The following is a 22,579-nucleotide window of genomic DNA, read 5'->3' as shown; positions in this document are numbered from 1 at the left end:
CGGAGACAGGCCCCGCCCACAGAATCTCCGCTGACAGAATGTGGCCCCGCCCACAGAGACAGGCCCCGCCCACAGGGAACACGCCCCGCCTCAGCAGGTGAGGCCTAGTTTGATTCAGACTCCAGGGCCTCAGGTAGAGAGAACAGCCGAACCCTGAGAGAGGGAGCAAATCCACACCGCTGGAGCAAGCTCTAACTAACCATTCAACTGCTGGCACTGAGCAAACTGCGGCAAATGGTCAGTAAACCTGGCTTTACCCTACAGTAACTAGTTAAACTACTCTAACCATCATTAAACTACAGGAAATGGTCAGTAAACTAGATTAACCTGGCTTTACCCTACAGTAACTAGTTAAACTACTCTAACCAGCATTAAACTGTGGGAAATGGTCAGTAAACTAGATTAACCTGGCTTTAAACTACAGTAACTAGTTAAACTACTCTAACCAGCATTAAACTGTGGGAAATGGTCAGTAAACTAGATTAACCTGGCTTTAAACTACAGTAACTAGTTAAACTACTCTAACCAGCATTAAACTGTGGGAAATGGTCAGTAAACTAGATTAACCTGGCTTTAAACTACAGTAACTCATCAAACTCCTCTTACTCATCATTAAGTGATAGGAATTGGTCAGTAAACTACAGTCACCTGGCTTTAAACTACAGTAACTACTTAACTCGAGTAACTCATCATTAAATGACAAGAATTGGTCAATAAACTACAGTAACCTTGCTTTAAGGTACAGTAACTAGTTAAACTACTGTAACTCATCTTAAAACTGCTGGAAATAGTCAGTAAACTAGATTAACCTGTCTTTAAGCTACAGTAATTAAACTACTGTAATCCATCACTAATATGCAAGAAATAGTAAACTACAGTAACCTGACTTTAAGCTATTGTAACTAATTAAACTACTGTAAACCATTGGTAAACTGCAGGAAATTGTCATCACGCTAAATTAATCTGTAGTTAAGCTACAATAATAAAACTACTGTAAGACATCATTAAATTGCAGAAAATAGTCATTAAGCTACAAAAGCCTGTCTTTAAGCTATAGTTACTAAACTCTAACTCATTGAACTACAGGAAATAGTAAACTACAATAACCTATTAACGCTGTCGTAATTAATTTAACCACCTTAAATCGTTGTTAAACTACAGGAATAGTCATCAATAACCTTTCTGAGCTCCAGGAACTGGTTACTGAACTTCAGTTAATTGCTAAATTATTGGAACTGACTGAATACAAGAACTAAACATTAATCTGCTAAAATTTCTTGTTAAACTAGTTAAAGTGATCAAGTAACTAATCCAGTAAATGGCAGTAACTTGTCAGCAAGTCGGTAACCCGTATCTGCTCATCAGTAAATTACAGGAACTACCATAGCCAGCGAAACAAGTTGTAGCAATCAGAGCAACTAATCGAACGGCAGTAACTAATTAAAGTATCGTCGATGAGTTTAGGAATGACTGTTTCTCGCTGACCTCAGTAAATCGAACTGCCCGGTGATAGACCCAGTTGACTGAGCTAGATGCAATTTAACCGTGCGCTGAGTTAACCTGGTGAGGCAGCCCTGTGAGACGTGCTGAACGAAGACAACTCAACGGAGTCGGGCTGGTGACTCCAGTAACCGCCGGGAGGTTTGGGAGAGAGAGAGAGAGCAGGCTCTGTGAATCCGGGACGGGTCGGACCTTCAGCTGACAGACGGTGAAGGCTTGGTGGAGGGGGGGAGCGCCATGAGCACCGAGATTCCTGCCAGTTTGTTCGTGGTCAGCAGGACTTGATGGAGAGCCGGTAGAAAATGGAAGATGGCGAGATGGGAAGGAGCCAAGTCCAAGATGGTAAGAACAAGAATTTTAAATTTCTAACGAAATTTCTGGACGGTGTGTGGCTAAAGTTTGAAGTAAATTCAGCTCGGTTTGGATTTACTGTGTTTTTTTTTTGTTTTGAAGCATTTGCTTCTTGTCAAAAAGTAATTTTGACACGGTAAAGAGCTACTGGGTCAAGACCCAGGGGATGCACCATCGAAAGCATCCTTTCTGAGTTGTATCACAGCTTGGTCTGGGCTCCTGCTCTGCCCAAGACCACAAGGAACTACAAAAAGGGTCGTAAATGTAGCCCAATCCATCACACAAACCAGCCTCCCATCCATTGACTCTGTCTACGCTTCCCGCTGCCTCGGCAAAAAAGCCTTAAGGACCCCCCACACCCTGGACATTCTCTCTTCCACCTTCCTCCGTCGGGAAAAAGATACAAGAGTCTGAGGTCACGTACCGACCGACTCAAGAACAGCTTCTTCCCTGCTGCTGTCAGACTTTTGAATGGACCTACCTCGCATTAAGTTGATCTTTCTCTACACCCTAGCTATGACTGTAACACTACATTCTACACCCTCTCCTTTCCTTTTCTCCTGGTGGCATGGTGGCACAGTGCTTAGCACTGCTGTTTCACAGCGTCAGGGACCCAGATTTGATTCCCAGCTTGGGTCACTGTCTGTGTGGAGTCTGCATGTCCTCCCTAGGTCTGCGTGGGTTTCTTCCAGGTTCTCCGGTTTCCTCCCACAGTCTGAAAGATGTGCTGGTTAGGGTGCTAAATTCTCCCTCAGTGTAACCCGAACAGGCGCCGGAGTGTGGTGACTGGGGGGTTTTCACAGTAGCTACTGGTGACACTAATAAATAAACTATAACTTTTACTCTATGAACGGTATGCTTTGTCTGTATAGTGCGCAAGAAACAATAGAACCATAGAACATTACAGCTCAGAAACAGGCCTTTTGGCCTTTCTTGTCTGTGCTGAACCATTTTTCTGCCTTGTCCCACTGACCTGCACCCGGACCATATCCCTCCACGCCCCTCTCATCCATGAACCTGTCCAAGGTTTTCTTGAATGTTAAAACTGATCCCGCATTCACCACTTCACCTGGCTGCTCATTCCACACTCCCACCACTCTCTGTGTGAAGAAGCCCCACTCCTAATATTCCCTTTAAACTTTTCCCCCTTCTCCCTTATCCCATATCCTCTAGTTTTTTTTCTTCCCTAGCCTCAGTGGAAAAAGCCTGCTTGCATTCACTCTCTATACCCATCATAATCTTATACACCTCTATCAAATCTCCCCTCATTCTTCTACACTCCAGGGAATAAAGTCCTTTCTCTGTAACTCAGTTTCTCAAGTCCTGGCAACATCCTTGTAAACCTTCTCTGCGCTCTTTCAACCTGATTAATATCCTTCCTGTAATGGGGTGACCAAAACTGCACACAGTTCTCTAAATTCGGTCTCACCAATGTCTCACACAACCTCACCATAACATTCCAACTCTTACACTCAATACTTTGAATTATAAAGGCCAGTGTACCAAAAGCGTTCTTTACGACCCTATCTACCTGTGACCACCACTTTTAGGGAATTATGTATCTGTATTCCCAGATCCCTCTGTTCTGCTGCACTCTTCAGTGTCCTACCTTGTATGTTCTACCTTGGTTTGTCCTTGCCAAAGTGCAATACTTTTCACAATACGTATGACAGTAATAAGTCAAATCAAATCAAACTTGAGAGGGGATGGAAGTAGAAGGGGTTCAGGAAGGGAATTCTTGGCAGCTGAAGGCATGGCTGTTAGTGATGGAGTAACGGGAATCAGAGGATGCGTGAGAGGCAGAATTGGAGGAATGCAGAGATCACGGAGGGTTGGAGTGCTGCAGGCCCCAGAGAGAGGAAAGGATGGGCGGGAATAGGTCTGGGGAGGATTTACAATCAAGGATGAGAATTTTAAAATCTAAAGTTTCAGTTTATTTATTAGTGTCACAAGTAGGCTTACATTAACACTGCAGTTGAGTTACTGTGAAAGTTCCCCTAGTCGCCACACTCCAGCGCCTGTTTGGGTACACTGAGGGAGAATTTAGCACTGAACCCACACATCTTTTGGACTGTGGGAGGAAACCGGAGCACCCGGAGGAAACCCATGCAGACACGGGGAGAATGTGCAGACTCCACACAGACAGTGACCCAAGCTGGGAATCGAACCCAGGTCCCTAGCGCAGCGAGGCAGCAGTGCTAACCCACTGTGCCACCTTTAAGAACAGAATCTCACTGCCAGCCAAGGGGTTATCCATCCAGTGAAGGGTTAATGAGAGGGCGAGGCTAGCCTGGTCCTCAGTTAATGTCTGCAGGCAGACGGGCACAGCTCGGGACTTTGTTCCCCTCACTGGGACAGACAGCGTGCCAACTCCTCTCCCTCTCCCGATCGCATTCCTGATCTCATTCCTCTGCTCTCTCGCAGTTTGTCAGAAATTTCAGATTCTGGAAGATCAGACAGTTGCCCGCGAGCTGCAGGAAGAAGAGAGTGAGTATGCACGCCTCTGTGTATACACAAACGTGTGTGTGTGCGTGTCTGTGTGTGTGTGTGCGTGTCTGTGTGTGTGTGTGCGTGTCTGTGTGTGTGCGTGTCTGTGTGTGTGTGTGTGCGTGTCTGTGTGTGTGTGTGTGCGTGTCTGTGTGTGTGTGTGTGTGCGTGTCTGTGTGTGTGTGTGTGTGCGTGTCTGTGTGTGTGTGTGTGCGTGTCTGTGTGTGTGTGTGTGCGTGTCTGTGTGTGTGTGTGCGCGTGTCTGTGTGTGTGCGCGTGTCTGTGTCTGTGTGTGTGCGCGTGTCTGTTGTTATATGTTAACTCTATGCCTGTGACTCTGTCTGTCTGTATCTGTGTTTTCAGACATGTGGCTGTACCTGTTTAGCTTGTATCTGTTTGTATGCTGAAACCTGTGTTCCTCTCTGTCTCTTTATGTCTAATTTTGTCTCTGTGTTTATGCCTGTGTGTGTGTGTGTGTGTGTGTGTGTATGTGAGTGTGTGAGGAAAAAGGAGTGGGCGTGTAACTCTGTGTTAATGTTTATATGTACCTGCCTCTCTGTATGTTTATGCCTGTGTGTGGATGGTTCTGTCGGTCTGTATCTGTGTGTGTGTCTGCGCACGCCCAGATTTGTGTGTGTGTGGGTCTGCACTCGCCCGCGTTTCTGCTTGCGCCTGCCCGCGCCCATGTGTTGTGTACATGCCCTCAGTAATTTCATGAACCCCCCCGCCCCCCCTCAATTCCTGTTACAGTTCACCAACACCTCAGTGCCAACCGGCTGAAGAACCAGCGTGTCCGCCATAACCTGCGAGTGGCGAGGAGGCTGCAGGAGGAGGAGATTGAAAGGAGCAGGCGGCTGAGTGAGAAACTCCACAAACACACGGGAGACCGCAGAGAGTGAGTGGGGGAAAGCGGGGCTGGAGGGCGTGCTGTCTGCACTCTGGAGGAGTGGAGAGTGTGTGGGGAAAGCGGGTCTGGAGGGCGTGCTGTCTGCACTCTGGAGGAGTGGAGAGTGAGTGGGGAAAGCGGGGCTGGAGGGCGTGCTGTCTGCACTCTGGAGGAGTGGAGAGTGAGTGGGGAAAGCGGGGCTGGAGGGCGTGCTGTCTGCACTCTGGAGGAATGGAGAGTGTGTGGGGAAAGCGGGTCTGGAGGGCGTGCTGTCTGCACTCTGGAGGAGTGGAGAGTGAGTGGGGAAAGCGGGGCTGGAGGGCGTGCTGTCTGCACTCTGGAGGGGTGGAGAGTGAGTGGGGAAAGCGGGTCTGGAGGGCGTGCTGTCTGCACTCTGGAGGAGTGGAGAGTGAGTGCGGAAAGCGGGGCTGGAGGGCGTGCTGTCTGCACTGTGGAGGAGTGGAGAGTGAGTGGGGAAAGCGGGGCTGGAGGGCGTGCTGTCTGCACTCTGGAGGAATGGAGAGTGAGTGGGGAAAGCGGGGCTGGAGGGCGTGCTGTCTGCACTCTGGAGGAATGGAGAGTGAGTGGGGAAAGCGGGGCTGGAGGGCGTGCTGTCTGCACTCTGGAGGAGTGGAGAGTGAGTGGGGAAAGCGGGGCTGGAGGGCGTGCTGTCTGCACTCTGGAAGCTGAAGCAGAGACTGCAGACTCTGTTCAGAGAGAAGGAAAGGAGAGAGTGCAGAATGTAGTGTTACAGTCATAGCTCGGGTGTAGAGAAAGATCAACTTAATGCTCGGTAGGTCCATTCAAAAGCCTATTGGCAGCAGGGAAGTAGCAAACTCCCCCAGCTTTCTCTATGTTCTTCCTGCTCTCACTTTCTCTCCTCCTCAGTAGGTTTTGACTCTCGCTGGGAAGGCCGTTCAGCCCCTCCAACCTGTCCTACCATTGGCCTGAATCCTGGGTGTCCCCTCCCATCTATTGCCTTGCCTGCTACGCTGTGAGGAATCTGGATGGTTTCTCCGCTCTCCTGGCTGGTCTCCCACCCTCTGTAAACCTGAACTCGTCGGAGTAATCTCCTGCTCCAGTTCCCGCGTTAAGTCCCATTCCTCCATCCCCCACCATGTGCTCCCTGACGCAGTTACACCTCCCCCCCACCCCCCGCAACTGTTCAACAACGAACGGCAAAGGATTGTGAATGTAGCCCAATCCATCACACAAACCAGCCTCCCATCCATTGACTCTGTCTACCCTTCCCGCTGCCTCGGCGAAAAGCAGCCAGTATAATTAAGGACCCCCACACACCCCGGACATTCTCTCTTCCACCTTCTTCCATCGGGAAAAAGATACAAAAGTCTGAGGTCACTTCATTGTGAGAGGTTTGGAGTACAGGAGCAGGGATGTGTTGTTACAATTATCCAGGGGCCTTGGTGAGGCCACACCTAGAGTATTGTGGGCAGTTTTGGTCTCCTTTTCTGAGGAAGGATGTTCTTGCTCTGGAGGGAGTGCAGTGAAGGTTTACCAGGCTGATTCCGGGGATGGAGGGACTGATGTACGAGGAGAGATCGACCAGGTTAGGATTGTTTTCACTGGAGTTCAGACAAATGAGGGGGGAATCTCATAGATACTTATAAAATTCTAACAGGACTGGACAGGGTAGATGCAGGGAGGATGTTCCTGATGGTGGGGGGAGTCCAGAACCAGGGATCACAGTCTGAGGATTGGGGGTGGACCATTTAGGACGGAGGTGAGGAGACATTTCTTCACCCGGTGAGCCTGTGGAATTCATTCCCACAGGAAGTAGCTGATGCCAAAACATTGAATGTATTCAAGAGGCGGCTGGATAGAGCACTTGGGGGTGAATGGGATCAAAGGTTATGGAGAGAAAGCAGGATGAGGCTATTGAGTTGGATGATCAGCCATGATGGTGATGAAGGGCGGAGCAGGCTCGAAGGGCTGAATGGCCTCCTTCCTGCTCCTATCCTCTATGTTTCTATGGTCATGTACCAAGAACAGCTTCTTCCCTGCTGCCGTCAAACTTTTGAATGGTCCTACCTCACGTTAACCTGATCTTTCTCTACATTCTAGCTGTGACTGTGACACTACATTCTCCATTCTTTCCTTCTCTATGAATGGTATGCTGTCTTTATAGCACGCAAGAAACAATACTTTTCGCTGTATGTTAATACGCGTGACGATAATAAGTCAAAACTTCAGCCCAATTCCTCAGTGCTTTTGCCCGTTGCCCCTTGAGAAGGTGGTCAGTGATCTACCTCCTTGAATCGCTGCAGTCCCTGTGGTGTAGGTACACCTACAGTGCTGTTAGGGAGGGGATTCTGACCCAGTGAAGGAACAGAGGGAGATAACTTGCAGGTTGTGGTGTTCTCCGTGTGTCTGCTGCCCTTTAACCCTGTAGATGGTCGGAGTTGGAAGGTGCTGTCTCAGGAACCTTGCTGAGTTCCTGAGGTAGTTTGTCATCGGGAACACGGGGCTCGGAACAGCGGGGCAGACATCCCCAGAGTTTGGACAACTTTAACTGGCATCCCTTCCCTTTGCAGTGAGAGCACGGGCAGTGATTACACTCGGACCATCCAGGAGGACGGAGACTGGGAAGAAGATAAGAAAGATCGCCGGCGAACGTCCAGAGAGGTAAGGTTCTCGCCCAGCTGGGTGGTCAGAATAGGAGAACGTGCATTTCTATAGCGACAGCCCCATCCTCACTGTGTGCTTTACAACCACTAAGATACTTCCTAGATTAGAGTCACTCTTGCAGGAAAGGGAACTGCCAATTACTACACAGGACGATCCCACAAACACCAATATTATACTGACCCCGATCAGGGATAAATACTGGTCCCCAGGTCACTGGGGGTTCCCTCGGCACTGGCCCTCTGACAGCGCAGCGCTCCCTCGGCACTGACCCCCTGACGGCGCGGCGCTCCCTCGGCACTGACCCTCTGACAGTGCGGCGCTCCCTCGGCACTGGCCCTCTGACGGTGCGGCGCTCCCTCGGCACTGACCCTCTGACGGTGCGGCGCTCCCTCGGCACTGACCCTCTGACAGTGCGGCGCTCCCTCGGCACTGACCCTCTGACAGTGCGGCGCTCCCTCGGCACTGACCCTCTGACAGTGCGGCGCTCCCTCGGCACTGACCCTCTGACAGTGCGGCACTCCCTCGGCACTGACCCCCTGACAGTGCGGCGCTCCCTCGGCACTGACCCTCTGACAGTGCGGCACTCCCTCGCTCTGGGGATTGGTGTTTTAAGCTATTACTGATCTTGTTTTATTCACAGGCGGACAGGAGGTTGAGAAAGTGGGTGAGGGAGATGGGACAGCGTCACGATGCAGGGAGCATGGATCCTGTGTTGGGTCTCGGTGATCAAGGTAATTAATTTCCCAGGTTGACCTTGGAGTTTCTGCTTTGGTGAGGTCCGTCATTTTATCTTTGTTGATGTGGGTTTTACATTCGGGAGGGATAAGACTAAGGTTAGGCCATTCGGCCCATTGAGTCCGCTCTGCCATTCAATCATGGCTGATACGCTCCTCATTCCCATTTCCCTGCCTTCTCCCCATAACCCTTCAACCCCCCCCCCCCCCCCCATTCCCAATTAAAAATCTGTCTAACTCCTCCTTAAATTCACTCACTGTCCCAGCGCCCATCGCACTTTGGGGGTAGTGAATCCACAGATTCACAGCCCTTTGGGAGAAGGAGTTTCTCCTCCAATTCGGTTTTAAATTTGCTGCCCCTTCTCCTCAGACTGTGACCTCTCGTCCTAGAATGTCCCACAAGAGGAAGAACCTTTTATCATCTTGTAGACCTCAATTTGTTCTCAATTCCAGAGAGTATCAACCTAAACTGTTCAATCTCTCTTCATACGACACACTCCTCATCTCTGGCATGGGAGAGATAAAACCAGGAGCAGAATCAGGCCACTCGGCCCATCGAGTCGGCTCTGCCTTTCAGTCGTGGCTGATATTTTCCTCATCCCCCATTCTCCTGCCTTTTCCCCATAACCCCTGACCCCCTTATTAATCAAGAACCTATCTATCTCTGTCTTAAACACACTCAATGACCTGGTCTCCTCTGTGGGAATGAGTTCCACAGATTCTCCACTCTCTGGCTGAAGAAATTCCTCCTCATTTCAGTTCTAAAAGGTTTTCCCTTTACCCTGAGGTTGTGCCCTCTGGTTCTAGTTTTTCCTACTAATGGAAACATCCTCTCCACGTCCACTCTATCCAGGGCCTCGCAGTACCCTGTAAGTTTCCATAAGATCCCCCCTCATCCTTCTGAACTCCGACGAGTACATATCCAGAGTCCTCAACCCGTTCCTCATATGACAAGCTCTTCATTCCAGGGATCATTCTTGTGAACCTCCTCTGGACCCTTTCCAAGGCCAGCACATCCTTCCTTAGATACAGGGCCCAAAACTGCTCACAATCCTCCAAATGGGGTCTGACCAGAGAAGTCCATCCCTGCTCTTGTATTCTAGCCCTCTCAACATGAATACTAACCTTGCATTTGCCTTCCTAACTGCCAACTGAACCTGCACGTTAACCATAAGAGGATCCTGAACAAGGACCCCCAAATCCCTTTGTGTTTCTGATTTCTAAATTCTCTCCCCATTTAGAAAAAAATGTCTATGCCTCTTTTCTTCCTTCCGAAGTGCATAACCTCACAGTTTCCCACATTGTATATGTATGTAATATATATGGTGAAGAAGGTTATCTAGGATTGCAAAGGGATCTTGATCAATTGGGCCAGTGGGCTGACGAATGGCAGATGGAGTTTAATTTAGACAAATGTGGGGTGATGCATTTTGGTAGATCGACCCAGAGCAGGGCTTACTCATTTAATGTTAGGGCACTGGGGAGAGTTACAGTACAGAGAGATCTAGGGGTACAGGTTCATAGCTCCTTGAAAGTGGAGACACAGGTGGACAGAGTGGTGAAGAAGGCATTCAGCATGCTTGGTTTCATTGGTCAGAACATTGAATACAGGAGTTGGGACGTCTTGTTGAAGTTGTACAAGACATTGATAAGGCCACACTTGGAATAATGTGTACAGTTCTGGTCACCCTATTATAGAAAGGATATTATTAAACTAGAAAGAATGCAGAAAAGATTTACTAGGATGCTACCAGGACTTGATGGATTGAGTTATAAGGAGAGGCTGGATAGACTGGGACTTTTTTCTCTGGAGTGTAGGAGGCTGAGGGGTGATCTTATAGAGGTCTATAAAATAATGAGGGGCACAGATCAGCTAGACAGTCAATATCTTTTCCCAAAGGTAGGGGAGTCTAAAACTAGAGGGCACAGGTTTAAGGTGAGAGGGGAGAGATACAAAAGGGTCCAGAGGGGCAATTTTTTCACACAGAGGGTGATGAGTGTCTGGAACAAGCTGCCAGAGGTATCAGTAGAGGCGGGTACAATTTTGTCTTTTAAAAAGCATTTAGACAGTTACATGGGTACGATGGGTACAGAGGGATATGGGCCAAATGCGGGCAGTTGGGGCTAGTTTAATGGTTTTTAAGAAAAGGGAAGCGTGGACAGGTTGGGCCGAAGGGCCTGTTTCCCTGCTGTAGACCTCGATGACCCTATATGGGGGATGGGGGGGACTGTGCTCCTCCTCATTGCACTGATTTTCTCTTTCCTTCCTGTCCGCAGTTTCACCGGCTCCCTGGGATCTTGCTGTGCGACAGGAATCTCCCCGCTACGGCCAGCCTCGGTCTCGCCAGCCCTTTGTCTGGAGAGAGACGCAGGAGGGTGCCGGGTGGGGTGAGGGTCGGGGAGATGGGAGCCGCGACGCTGGATCAGACCTCGGATTGGGAGAGTCTCCGTCTCCAGTTCCCGGCGTCCGTGGTGATCGAAGAGGGATGGCGGAACCGAGGCCGGCCCTCGGGAAAGACCCTCCCCACGCTTCCTCTGCAAGGTCAAAGCCCCAACGCCACAGGCTCAGGACTCGGTCCAACAGCACCCAGGACATGGTCGGTGGCGTCCGAGAAAGAGGCAGTCCACTGCGAGAACGTCAGCCGGATCGGAGTCGTACCGAGGGCAGCAAGCAGCCGGGGTCAACGTTGTCAGTCCCACGCCGAAGCCCCCGCGGCTGGGACAGGGAGAGATCCCGCTCCCCCGGGGGTTCCCACTCCGCCTGGCAGAGCTCCTCTGACCCCGAGTCGCACTCCAGGCGTCGGAAACACAAACGGAATGCTGCGGATCTCCGTCCTCGGGCCGGATCCGAGATCGGACACCGGCCTGTCCGGCTACGACAGAACAGCGATTCCCGGTCCGGAAACCTCCAGGAGAAGGTCCGGCACAGACACAGAATCCAGGGGGATCCCAGCTTGATGGGAGATCCCCAAAGGGATCGTCACAGCCGATTGGACATTCAGCAAAGAGCCAATCATCTCCATGATCCACCGGATCCCACAGAGAGGCCGAAACAGGCGATGAGACTGGACGCCGAGAAAGGTCATCACCCATTGGCTCGGGAAGACAAGAAGAAGCAAGCCCCCTACCCATTGGTAGTGGCGCAAGCTCATCAACCATTGGGCGTCAGTCAGACGCATGCCCCTCACCCATTGGCCGAAATGCCCGTCCATTACCCACTCCCCACCAAGGTGAAGGCCAAGCAAGTCCACTTCCTATTGGATGATGGGGAGAAGGTGAAGCCTGCCCATTGGTCAATGACCAGCAAGTCCAAACAAGAGCAACGCCTATTGGAGGGGAAGGGAAAGGAAATCTTTTGCCCAATGGCGGGCAGGCAGATGCAAGCCCGCTCCCAATTGGCCGCTGAAGAGAAGGGCAAGCACGTCCAAATTCCATTGGCCGTCAAGGGAAAAGACGTCCAATCCCCATTGGCTGGCAAAGAGAGGAAAAACCCGTCTCATTTCCCATTGGCTGCCCAAAGAAATCCCATCCAATACCGGCTAGACAACAAGGACATGGATACGATTATCGATTACCTATTGGACAAGCGGAAAGGAGGCTCATTGCCACGCAAACGCCCCAGCGAATCACCATCACCGCCTTTCAAAGGAACCCGCTCTACGGGAATGGATGCCGGCAAACCCCTGGAAGCTTCGTCAACCAATCGGAAGCTGTTAGCGTCCCTGCCACCTGGCAATTCTCAGGATGGCCACACCCCGCCACCTCGTCCGGGCGCAGAGAAAGATCCCGGCAGCGATCGGTCCAAGGCCTTGCCTGCTGACCCGGGCGGCCCCCGCCGGAGGGAGGAGTCAACACCGAGGGCTGCAGGTGGAGCAGAGGTGAAGAGAAATTCTTCCTTTCCCAGTCAGAGTGTCCGTCACATCCTTCCCCCTTGATCCCACTGAATCCGGGACCGGCACTGGGGAAATCTCACCATGATCGCTGGTGGGGTGGCGGGGGGTGGATCTTGCCCCTCCAAGATGATCCCAGGGTAGGGACTGTCCCCCCCTCCTCCTCTACCCCCACCATGGTGGTAGGGGCCTCTGTCAGGATCCAATGGCAGGGGCCGCACCTGCGCAAGGATATTTTGGCCCTGGAGGGAGTGCAGAGGAGGTTTACTAGGCTGATACCGGAGTTGAGGGGATTGAGCTATGAGGAGAGGCTGAATAAACTAGGCTTGTACTCGTTAGAGTTTAGAAGAATGAGGGGAGATCTCATTGAGACGTATAAGATGATGAATGGGATGGATAGGATAGAGGTGGAGAGACTCTTCCCGCTCAAAAAAGACAGTAGGACTAGGGGGCACAGCCTCAAGATAAAGGGGAGGCGGTTTAGAACGGAGTTGAGGAGGAACTTCTTCACTCAAAGGGTGGTGAATCTCTGGAATTCTCTGCCCGTTGAAGTGGTGGAGGCTGCCTCGCTAAATATTTTTAAGAAGCGGGTTGATGGGTTTTTGATAAGAGAAGGGATTGAGGGTTATGGGGAGAGGGCGGGAAAGTGGAACTGAGCCACGACAGATCAGCCATGATCTTATTGAATGGCGGGGCAGGCTCGAAGGGCTAGATGGCCTACTCCTGCTCCTATTTCTTATGTTCTTATGTTTATGTTCTTATGTCCCCCTACGGTGCTCTGGTATTAGGGTTGGATGTGGTGACCTGTTAGCTGGAATTTCTCTGGTGATCTAGTGGCAGGTATCTATCTCTGTGAAGACCTGGTAGGAGGCATCTCTGGTGTTAGGGATCTACCTGTGTGGTGATCTGGTGTTGGGAATCTGTCTCCACAGTGAGTTGGTGATCTAGGTGTGGATCTCTCTGATTTGGTGGTAGGGGTCCTTGTCTACAGAGATGTCATGGTAGGGATCTCTCTCCACTATTTCTGGTGCTAGGTAACTGTCTACATTGTGATCTGGTGGTGGGATCTCTGTAAATGTGATCTAGTGGTGGGGATTTCTCTACGTTGCTTTGGTGTTAAGGATCTATCCATGGGGATCTGGTGGTGAGGATGTCTACGTGGGGATCCCTCCACAATGATCTGATGGTGGGAATCTCTCCATGGTGATTTTGTGTTGGGGATTTGATGGTAAGGATCTCCACATTGGGATTTATCCATGGTGATCTGGCAGAGAGGATCTTTGCTTGGGGATCTGGTGTTGGGGTCTCTACGTGGTGATCTGGTGGCGAGGATCTCTCCTGGGGGAATCTGGTGGAGAGGATCTCCCCAAGTGGATCTGTGACAGGGATCTATCCATGATGATCTGGTGGTGGGGAGACTCCATGGGGATATGGGGGCAGGGATCTATTCATGGTGATCTGGCAGAGAAAATCTCTCTTTGGGGATCTGGTGGTGAGGATCTCTCTGTGGTGATCTGGTGAAGAGGATCTCTCCTTGTGGGGATATGGTGGCAGGGATCTATCCATGGGGATCTGGTGGCGTGTAATCCATTAGTGAGGTTTGTTCGTCTTTGGGATGTGTTGATTCCCCCCTCCTGTCCCTGAGGCCCCCTCGCTGTCTGGGTGGGATGGGGGAAAATCGCGGAGAGTTTTCCGGGTGACAGATCCTTTTGTTCATTTTTTTGTAAAGAGAGAGATTCCCAGGAAGTTACTGAGCGGCACACGGGGAGAATCTGACCGGATCAGGGATCATCAGGACACAGCCAAGAATCAACCGGGAAGGAGCAGAGTGGATCGCTACCGAAACCCCTCGCCACGGAACCAGTGGGATAACAGAGCCCGTACAGGTACCGGAGTGGGCACAGGATTGGCGTGGGACTGGCACAGGAGAGGGAGCAGGGACGTGGGTAGGGGAGAGCAGGAGCAGGGATGTGGGCGGGAGGGACAGGAGCGGGAGCAGGGATGTGGGCGGGAGGGACAGGAGCGGGAGCAGGGACGTGGGTAGGGGAGAGCGGGAGCAGGGATGTGGGCGGGAGGGACAGGAGCGGGAGCAGGGACGTGGGTAGGGGAGAGCGGGAGCAGGAATGTGGGCGGGAGGGACAGGAGCGGGAGCAGGGATGTGGGCGGGGGGGACAGGAGCGGGAGCAGGGATGTGGGTGGGAGGGACAGGAGCGGGAGCAGGGATGTGGGCGGGGGGGGATGGGGTGGGCACAGGTACAACACTCTGTAAGGAGCGGACACGGTTTCAGCTGGAGCCGCTGAATTTCAGCTTTGTGTTTTTGTGTAGGAGAGCAGAGAATTCCGGAAGACAGGAGGAAGTTTCCTGGTGACAAGTCTGGGAACTTGAGGAATGGAATCAGCGTTCCCGTTTGGCTCAGCGATGAGACACTGAAGGAGCTCCAAGCAATTGAATTGAGAGTGAGTGCAAAATCTTCCCCCCTGACCCCCCACTGTGGGAGAATCCCCCTAACCTGCACATCTTTGGACACTAAGGGGCAATTTAGCATGGCCAATCCACCCTAACCTGCACAACTTTGGACACTAAGGGGCAATTTAGCATGGCCAATCCCCCTAACCTACACATCTTTGGACACTAAGGGACAATTTAGCATGGCCAATCCCCCTAACCTACACATCTTTGGACACTAAGGGACAATTTAGCATGGCCAATCCACCCTAACCTGCACAACTTTGGACACTAAGGGGCAATTTAGCATGGCCAATCCCCCTAACCTACACATCTTTGGACACTAAGGGGCAATTTAGCATGGCCAATCCCCCTAACCTACACATCTTTGGACACTAAGGGACAATTTAGCATGGCCAATCCACCCTAACCTACACATCTGGAGCACTCGGAGGAAACCCACACAGACAGGGAGAACGTACAGACTCAGCACAGTCAGCGAACCTAGACCGGATTTGAACCTGGGCCCTTGGCGCTGTAAGGCAGCAGCTCTAACCCACTGTGTCACCGTGCCGCTGGGATTGAACCCGGGTCCCTGGCGCTGTGAGGCAGCCATGCTAACCCACTGTGTCACCGTGCCGCTGGGATTGAACCCAGGTCCCTAGCGCTGTGAGGCTGCAGCGCTAACCCACTGTGTCACCGTGCCGCTGGGATTGAACCCGGGTCCCTGTGAGACAGCAGCTCTAACCCACTGTGTCACCGTGCCGCTGGGATTGAACCCGGGTCCCTGGCGCTGTGAGGCAGCCATGCTAACCCACTGTGTCACCGTGCCGCTGGGATTGAACCCAGGTCCCTAGCGCTGTGAGACTGCAGCGCTAACCCACTGTGTCACCGTACTTGTGACATGAACAATAAATAAACTTTAATCTTTAGCCTGTGATGGCCTTCCTCAGAAATTTGCTCCCTGGACTAATGAACTGGGCGTAGAGAGCCCCCTTGTGTGGGGGGTGAGGGGCGGGGGGGGGGTGCAGAATTCGGGGAATGAAAGGTTTCTTGGGATTTACCGTGTTTTCATTGACCTTCCTGCAGAAGGCACGACTCCAGAAGGTAAGGAGAGATGAGAAACGGGCTCAGGAGGTACAGGATGAGGTGAGTGCGATGGGGAGGAGATCCCTGATCAATATCTGCGCTCGGAGGCAATCTTCTTAATTTATTTGTTCACGGAACATGGGCACGCTGGCTGGGCCAGCGTTTATTGCCCATCCCTGAGAGTATTTCAGAGTCTTGGATTTGATTTTAATTATTGTCACGTGTATTAGCATATAGTGAAAAGTATTATGCGCTATACAGACAAAGCATACCGTTCATAGAGTACATAGATTTGATTTATTATTGTCACACATACTGGGATACAGTGAAAAGCATTGTTTCTCGTTTGCTATACAGACAAAGCATACCGTTCATAGAGAAGGAAAGGAGAGAGTGCAGAATGCAGTGTTACAGTCTAGGGTGTAGAGAAAGATCAACTTAATGTGAGGTAGGTCCATTCAAAACAGGGAAGAAGCTGTTCTTGAGTCAGTCGGGACATGACCTCAGACTTTTGTATCTTTTTCCCGAAGGTGGAAGAGAGAATGTCCGGGGTGTGTGGCGTCCTTAATTATACTGGCTGCTTTTCCCCGAGACAGCGGGAAGTGTAGACAGAGTCAATGGATGGGAGGCTGGTTTGCGTGATGGATTGGGCTACATTCACGACCTTTTGTAGCTCCTTGCGGTCTTGGGCAGGGCAGAGCAGGAGCCCAGACCAAGCTGTGATACAACCAGAAAGAATGCTTTCTATGGGGCATCTGTAAAAGTTGGTGAGAGTTGTAGCAGACATGCCAAATTTCCTTAGTCTTCTGAGAAAGTAGAGGCGTCGGTGGGGCTTTCTTAACTATAGTGTCAGCATGGGGAGACCAGGACAGGTTGTTGGTGATGCTCTGGACACCTAAAAACTTCAAGTCTTGACCATTTCTGCTTTGTACCCGTTGATGTAGACACTACGCTTCCTGAAGTCTGGAGTCACGTGTAGGCCAGACTGAGTAAGGATGGCAGATTTCCTTCCCTGAAGGACAGTAGTGAACCAGATGGGTTTTCCCCACAATGGGTCATCAGTTAATTCTTAATTAATTCATTCATTCTTAATTCCAGGTTTCGACAAAATTCAAATTCCACCATTTGGCGTGGTGGGATTCGAACCTGGGTCCCCAGGGTATTACCCTGGATCTCTGAATTACTAGGCTAAGTTACTGTGAGAATCCCCTCGTGGCCACACTCTGGCATCTGTTCAGGTTAATGCACCCTAACCCGTACATCTTTTGGAGTGTGGCAGGAAACCGGAGCACCAGAGGAAACCCACGCAGACACGGGGAGAACGTGCAGAATCCAGACAGACGGTGACCCAAGCCGGGAACCTGAGTCTAACCCACCGTGCTGCCAGATCTCTTGTCCTGACCATGAATTGGATTCAATTGGATTTTAAATTTGGCTTTTAATAGAATCTACAGAGACAGGCCCTTCGGCCCAAACTGGCTCACGCCGACCAAAAAAGACCATCTAAACTAACCCCATTTGCCTGCATTTGGCCCAGATCTAAACCTTTCCTCTCTTTGTATCTGTCCAAGGGCCTCTTGCTGTTTGTAATTTTCATAAATGACCTGGATGAGGAAGCGGAGGGACGGGTTAGTAAGTTTGCCGACAACACAAAGGTTGGTGATGTTGTGGATAGTCTGGAGGGTTGTCAGAAGTTGCAGCTTGACATAGATAGGATGCAAGACCGGGCGGAGAAGTGGCAGATGGACTTCAACGCGGACAAATGTGTAGTGGTCCATTTTGGCAGGTCCAATGGGATGAAGGAGTACAATATCAAGGGTAGGAGTCTTAGCAGTGTTGAGGAGCAGAAGGACCTTGGGGTCCAGGTCCAGAGGACTCTTCAATCGGCCTCGCAGGTGGAGGATGTGGTCAAGAAGGTGTATGGTGTACTGGCCCTCATTAATCAAGGGATTGAGTTTAGGAGTTGGGAGGTAATGCTCCAACTTTATGAGACCCTTATCAGACCCCACTTGGAGTACTGTGCGCAGTTCTGGTCGCCTCACTACAGGATGTGGAAGCTATTGAGAGGGTGCAGAGGAGATTTACAAGGATGTTGCCTGGATTGGGAGGCATGCCTTATGAAGATAGGTTGAGGGAGCTGGGACTCTTCTCCCTGGAGAGACAAAGGTTGAGAGGCGACCTGATAGAGGTTTATAAAATGTTGAGAGGTATAGATAGGGTGGATCCTCGGAGGCTATTTCCCAGGGCTGAAATGGTCGCTATGAGGTGACACAGGTTTAAGGTGCTGGGGAGCAGGTACAGAGGAGATGTTAGGGGTAAGTTTTTCACTCAGAGAGTGGTGAGTGAGTGGAATCGGCTGCCGTCGGTGGTGGTAGAGGCAAACTTGCTGGGGTCTTTTAAAAGACTTCTGGATGAGTACATGGGATTTAATGGGATTGAGGGTTATAGATAGGCCTATTAGGTAGGGATATGTTCAGCGTAACCTGTGGGCCGAAGGGCCTGCTTGTGCTGTGGTTGTGCTATATTCTATGTTCTAAATGTCCCTGCCTTAACCGCTTCCTCCGGCAGCTGATTCCACACACGAGTGTGGTTCCTGTCCGCTGTGTTGGACAGGACAGGGAGAGGCTGTCAGGGTGAGATTGAGTGGGGGGGGCGTAGCAGGGAGAGAGTGACGGAGTGAGCAGTGAGTGACAGCCCACACTCTCCCCTCTCTCTCCTCCTTCAGGAATATGCTTTGCAGCTCCTGCGCAACGAGATGATGGCACTGCGAATGGACAAAGGTCAGAAACTGCCACCTCGATCCCAGAAAGGGGCCTACTCCCCGGAGAGGGAGAATGATGAGGATCACAGGAGCTGCAGCCCCTGCTCACTCAACGTGGACTGGGTGAGTGAGTCCCACTGCAGTTCCATTCTGTTAACTCCCACACACACACACACTGACCCTCACTGGGGTACGGGTCCCACACACACACACTGACCCTCACTGGGGTACGGGTCCCACACACACACACTGACTCTCACTGGGGTACGGGTCCCACACACACACACTGACTCTCACTGGGGTACGGGTCCCACACACACACACAGACTCTCACTGGGGTACGGGTCCCACACACACACACTGACTCTCACTGGGGTACGGGTCCCACACACACACACACACACTGACTCTCACTGGGGTACGGGTCACACACACACACACACACACACACACACACACACTGACTCTCACTGGGGTACGGGTCCCACACACACACACTGACCCTCACTGGGGTACGGGTCCCACACACACACACTGACTCTCACTGGGGTACGGGTCCCACACACACACACTGACTCTCACTGGGGTACGGGTCCCACACACACACACACACTGACTCTCACTGGGGTACGGGTCCCACACACACACACACACACACTGACTCTCACTGGGGTACGGGTCCCACACACACACACACACACACTGACTCTCACTGGGGTACGGGTCCCACACACACACACTGACTCTCACTGGGGTACGGGTCCCACACACACACACACTGACTCTCACTGGGGTACGGGTCCCACACACACACACACACACACACACACACACACACTGACTCTCACTGGGGTACGGGTCCCACACACACACACACACACACACACACACACACACACACACTGACTCTCACTGGGGTACGGGTCCCACACACACACACACACACACTGACTCTCACTGGGGTACGGGTCCCACACACACACACTGACTCTCACTGGGGTACGGGTCCCACACACACACACACACACACACTGACTCTCACTGGGGTACGGGTCCCACACACACACACACTGATTGTTTGTGACAGTGTCACTCTGATTACAGGATGAAGAAGCAGACATTGAAAAGCCGGCTTATTTCTAAGACGATGACAGAATGAGTTGTGAGCCACTTTGATCTGGACCCCCTGCTCCAGTGAGTAACACAATGTCCACCGCACCTTTCCATTCATTCAGGTGTCGGGATTGAAAGGCCTGAATCCCAGAGGGTGTGGGATCCCGAGTAAAGGTCATTCCCACAGGGACACTCAGGGAGAGGGCCCGTTCCAGCAGGGATGCCCGGGGGTCAGGGGCGGGGGCGTTCCCGCGGGGACGCCCGGGGGTCGGGGGGGCCGTTCCCGCGGGGACGCCCGGGGGTCGGGGGGGGGGCCGTTCCTGCGGGGACGCCCAGGGGTCCGGGGGGGGGGGGGGCGTTCCCGCGGGGGGGGGTCGGGGGGCAGCTGTTCCCGCGGGGACGCCCGGGGGTCAGGGGGCCGTTCCCGCGGGGACGCCCGGTGGTTGGCGGGGGGGGGCGGTGGTGTGGTCCCTCAGGGATCCTGGGAGATGAGGGGTGGTGAGCAGGGACAGTACCTTGTTGGATCTTATAGAAACATATTAAAGAAATCGATAAAGTAGATGCAAAAGGAGGTTGTTTCCACTGGTGGGTGAAACTAAAACGAGGGGGCATGGCCTCAAAATTAGGTTTAATTTTGATTTGATTTATTATTGTCACATGTACTGGGATACAGTGAAAAGTATTGTTTCTCATGCACTGTACAGACAAAGCATACTGTTCATAGAGAAGGAAACGTGGGTGCAGAATGTAGCGTTACAGTCATAGCTAGGGTGTTGAGAAGGAGCAACTTAAATGCGAGGTAGGTCCGTTCAAATCTCTGACAGCAGCAGGGAAGAAGCTGTTCCTGAGTTGGTTGGTACAGGACCTCAGACTTTTATATCTTTTTCCCGATGGAAGAAGGTGGAAGAGAGAATGTCCGGGGTGTGGGGTCCTTAATTATACTGGCTGCTTTCCCCGAGGCAGTGGGAAGTGTAGACAGAGTCAATGGATGGGAGGCTGGTTTGTGTGATGGATTTGGCTACATTCACGACCTTTTGTAGTTCCTTGTGGTCTTGGGCAGAGCAGGAGCCCAGACCAAGCTGTGATACAACCAGAAAGAATGCTTTCTATGGTGCATCTGTAAAAGTTGGTGAGAGTCGTAGCGGACATGCCAAATTTCCTTAGTCTCCTGAGAAAGTAGAGGTGTTGATCAGACTTTCTTAACAATAGTGTCGGCATGGGGGGGGCCAGGACAGGTTGTTGGTGATCTGGACACCTAAAAACCTGAAGCTCTCGACCATTTCTACTTCATGTTCTCCTTTACACTTCCTGAAGTCAATGACAATCTCTTTTATTTTGTTGGCATCGAGGGAGAGATTATTGTCACTGCACCAGTTCACCAGATTCTCTACCTCGTTATTGTTTGAGATCCAGCCCATTACGGGGGTGTCATCAGCAAACTTGAAAATTGTATTGTTGGGGAATTTGGCTGCACAGTCATCGTGTATAAGGAGTAGAGTGAGGGGGCTGAGAACACAGCCTTGTGGAGCATCGGTGTTGAGGATGGTGGTGGAGGAGGTGTTGTTGCCTGTCCTCACTGATTGTGGTCTGTGGGTTCGGAAGTTCAGGATCCAGTCGCAGAGGGAGATGCTGAGGCCCAGGCCATGGAGTCTGGAGATGAGTTTTGTGGGAATAATGGTGTGGAAGGCTGAGCTGTAATCAATAAATAGGAGTCTGACGTAGATGTCCTTGTTATCCAGGTGTTCCAGGGTTGAGTGTAGGGCCAGAGAGATGGCGTCTGCTGTGGACCTGTTACGATGGCTGGCAAACTGTAGTGGATTTGGGTAGTCCGGGAAGTGCTCTTAACTGTTGTGTCAGCATGGGGGGAGCAGGACAGGTGGTTGGTGATCTAGGCACCTAAAAACCTGAAAGGGGAGCAGATTTAGGTTTGAGTTGAGGAGGAATTTCTTCACCCAAAGGGTTGTGAATCTATGGAATTCCCTGCCCAGTTGAGGCTCCCTCACTGAATGTTTTTAAGGCAGAGAGAGAGAGAGAGATTTGAACAGTAAAGGAATTAAGGGTTATGGTGAGTGGGCGGGTAAGTGGAGCTGAGTCCACCTAAAGATCAGCCATGGTCTTATTGAATGGCGGAGCAGGCTCGAGGGGCCGAATGGCCGACTCCTGCTCCTCGTTCTGATGCAATCGGGTGAGTCTGGGATCTTTCCCTCAGTGAGAATCAGGCGCATACAGGATTGGCTTTGTTAGGATTTGAATACGGAAAGGCTTGTCTCCCCCGGCCCGGGCTACTGCAAGTTGGGAATTTTCTGCGATACGGTCTCCACTGTTCGTTTAAAACGTGGCCCGATAGATGTTTGTGGCATTGTGGGACGTGTGGGGGGAGGGAAAACAGGCTGGAGGGGCTGAGTGGCCTCCGGTTTGGCTACTTAACGCTGTGTTGTGTTTTGCTGACAGATGGAAGGTCGGCCTGTGGTCACCGCGGAGGGAGAAGGTGTTTTACCTGTGTGGGCTGTCACAGAGACACTGGGCAGCGAGGCCCAGCGCAAACGACTGAGTTCTCATCTTTTAATTGTGAAAGGATTTGTATTTATTTCTTATTTAACAATGTGTACAGAATCAGAGACTATATTTTTATTAAATTGACGAATTGATACGCTCAACTTTATTGCAGGTGGGGTG

At 51.4% G+C, this 22,579-nt stretch overlaps 1 protein-coding gene across 1 annotated transcript; it reads left to right on the top strand.

Moving 5' to 3' along the window:
* Positions 1-675: 675 nt before the first annotated feature.
* Positions 676-22,551, top strand: LOC145337130 (uncharacterized). The gene is made up of 12 exons (XM_080181908.1): positions 676-1,842; positions 4,276-4,338; positions 5,089-5,233; positions 7,777-7,867; positions 8,511-8,601; positions 10,882-12,482; positions 14,224-14,380; positions 14,821-14,951; positions 16,030-16,089; positions 18,755-18,913; positions 19,895-19,984; positions 22,355-22,551. The coding sequence occupies exons 1-11, from the start codon at positions 1,803-1,805 to the stop codon at positions 19,931-19,933; spliced, it is 2,577 nt and encodes an 858-aa protein (XP_080038034.1). The 5' UTR covers positions 676-1,802; the 3' UTR covers positions 19,934-19,984; positions 22,355-22,551.
* The last annotated feature ends 28 nt before the right edge of the window (positions 22,552-22,579 follow it).

This window comes from Carcharhinus amblyrhynchos, unplaced genomic scaffold, assembly GCF_965287045.1.
Source record: "Carcharhinus amblyrhynchos unplaced genomic scaffold, sCarAmb.v2.hapA scaffold_43, whole genome shotgun sequence".
NCBI classification, from domain to species: Eukaryota; Metazoa; Chordata; class Chondrichthyes; order Carcharhiniformes; family Carcharhinidae; genus Carcharhinus; species Carcharhinus amblyrhynchos.
The sequence above is the reverse complement of the archived record's forward strand: the minus strand, read 5'-3'. Positions and strand labels throughout refer to the sequence as shown.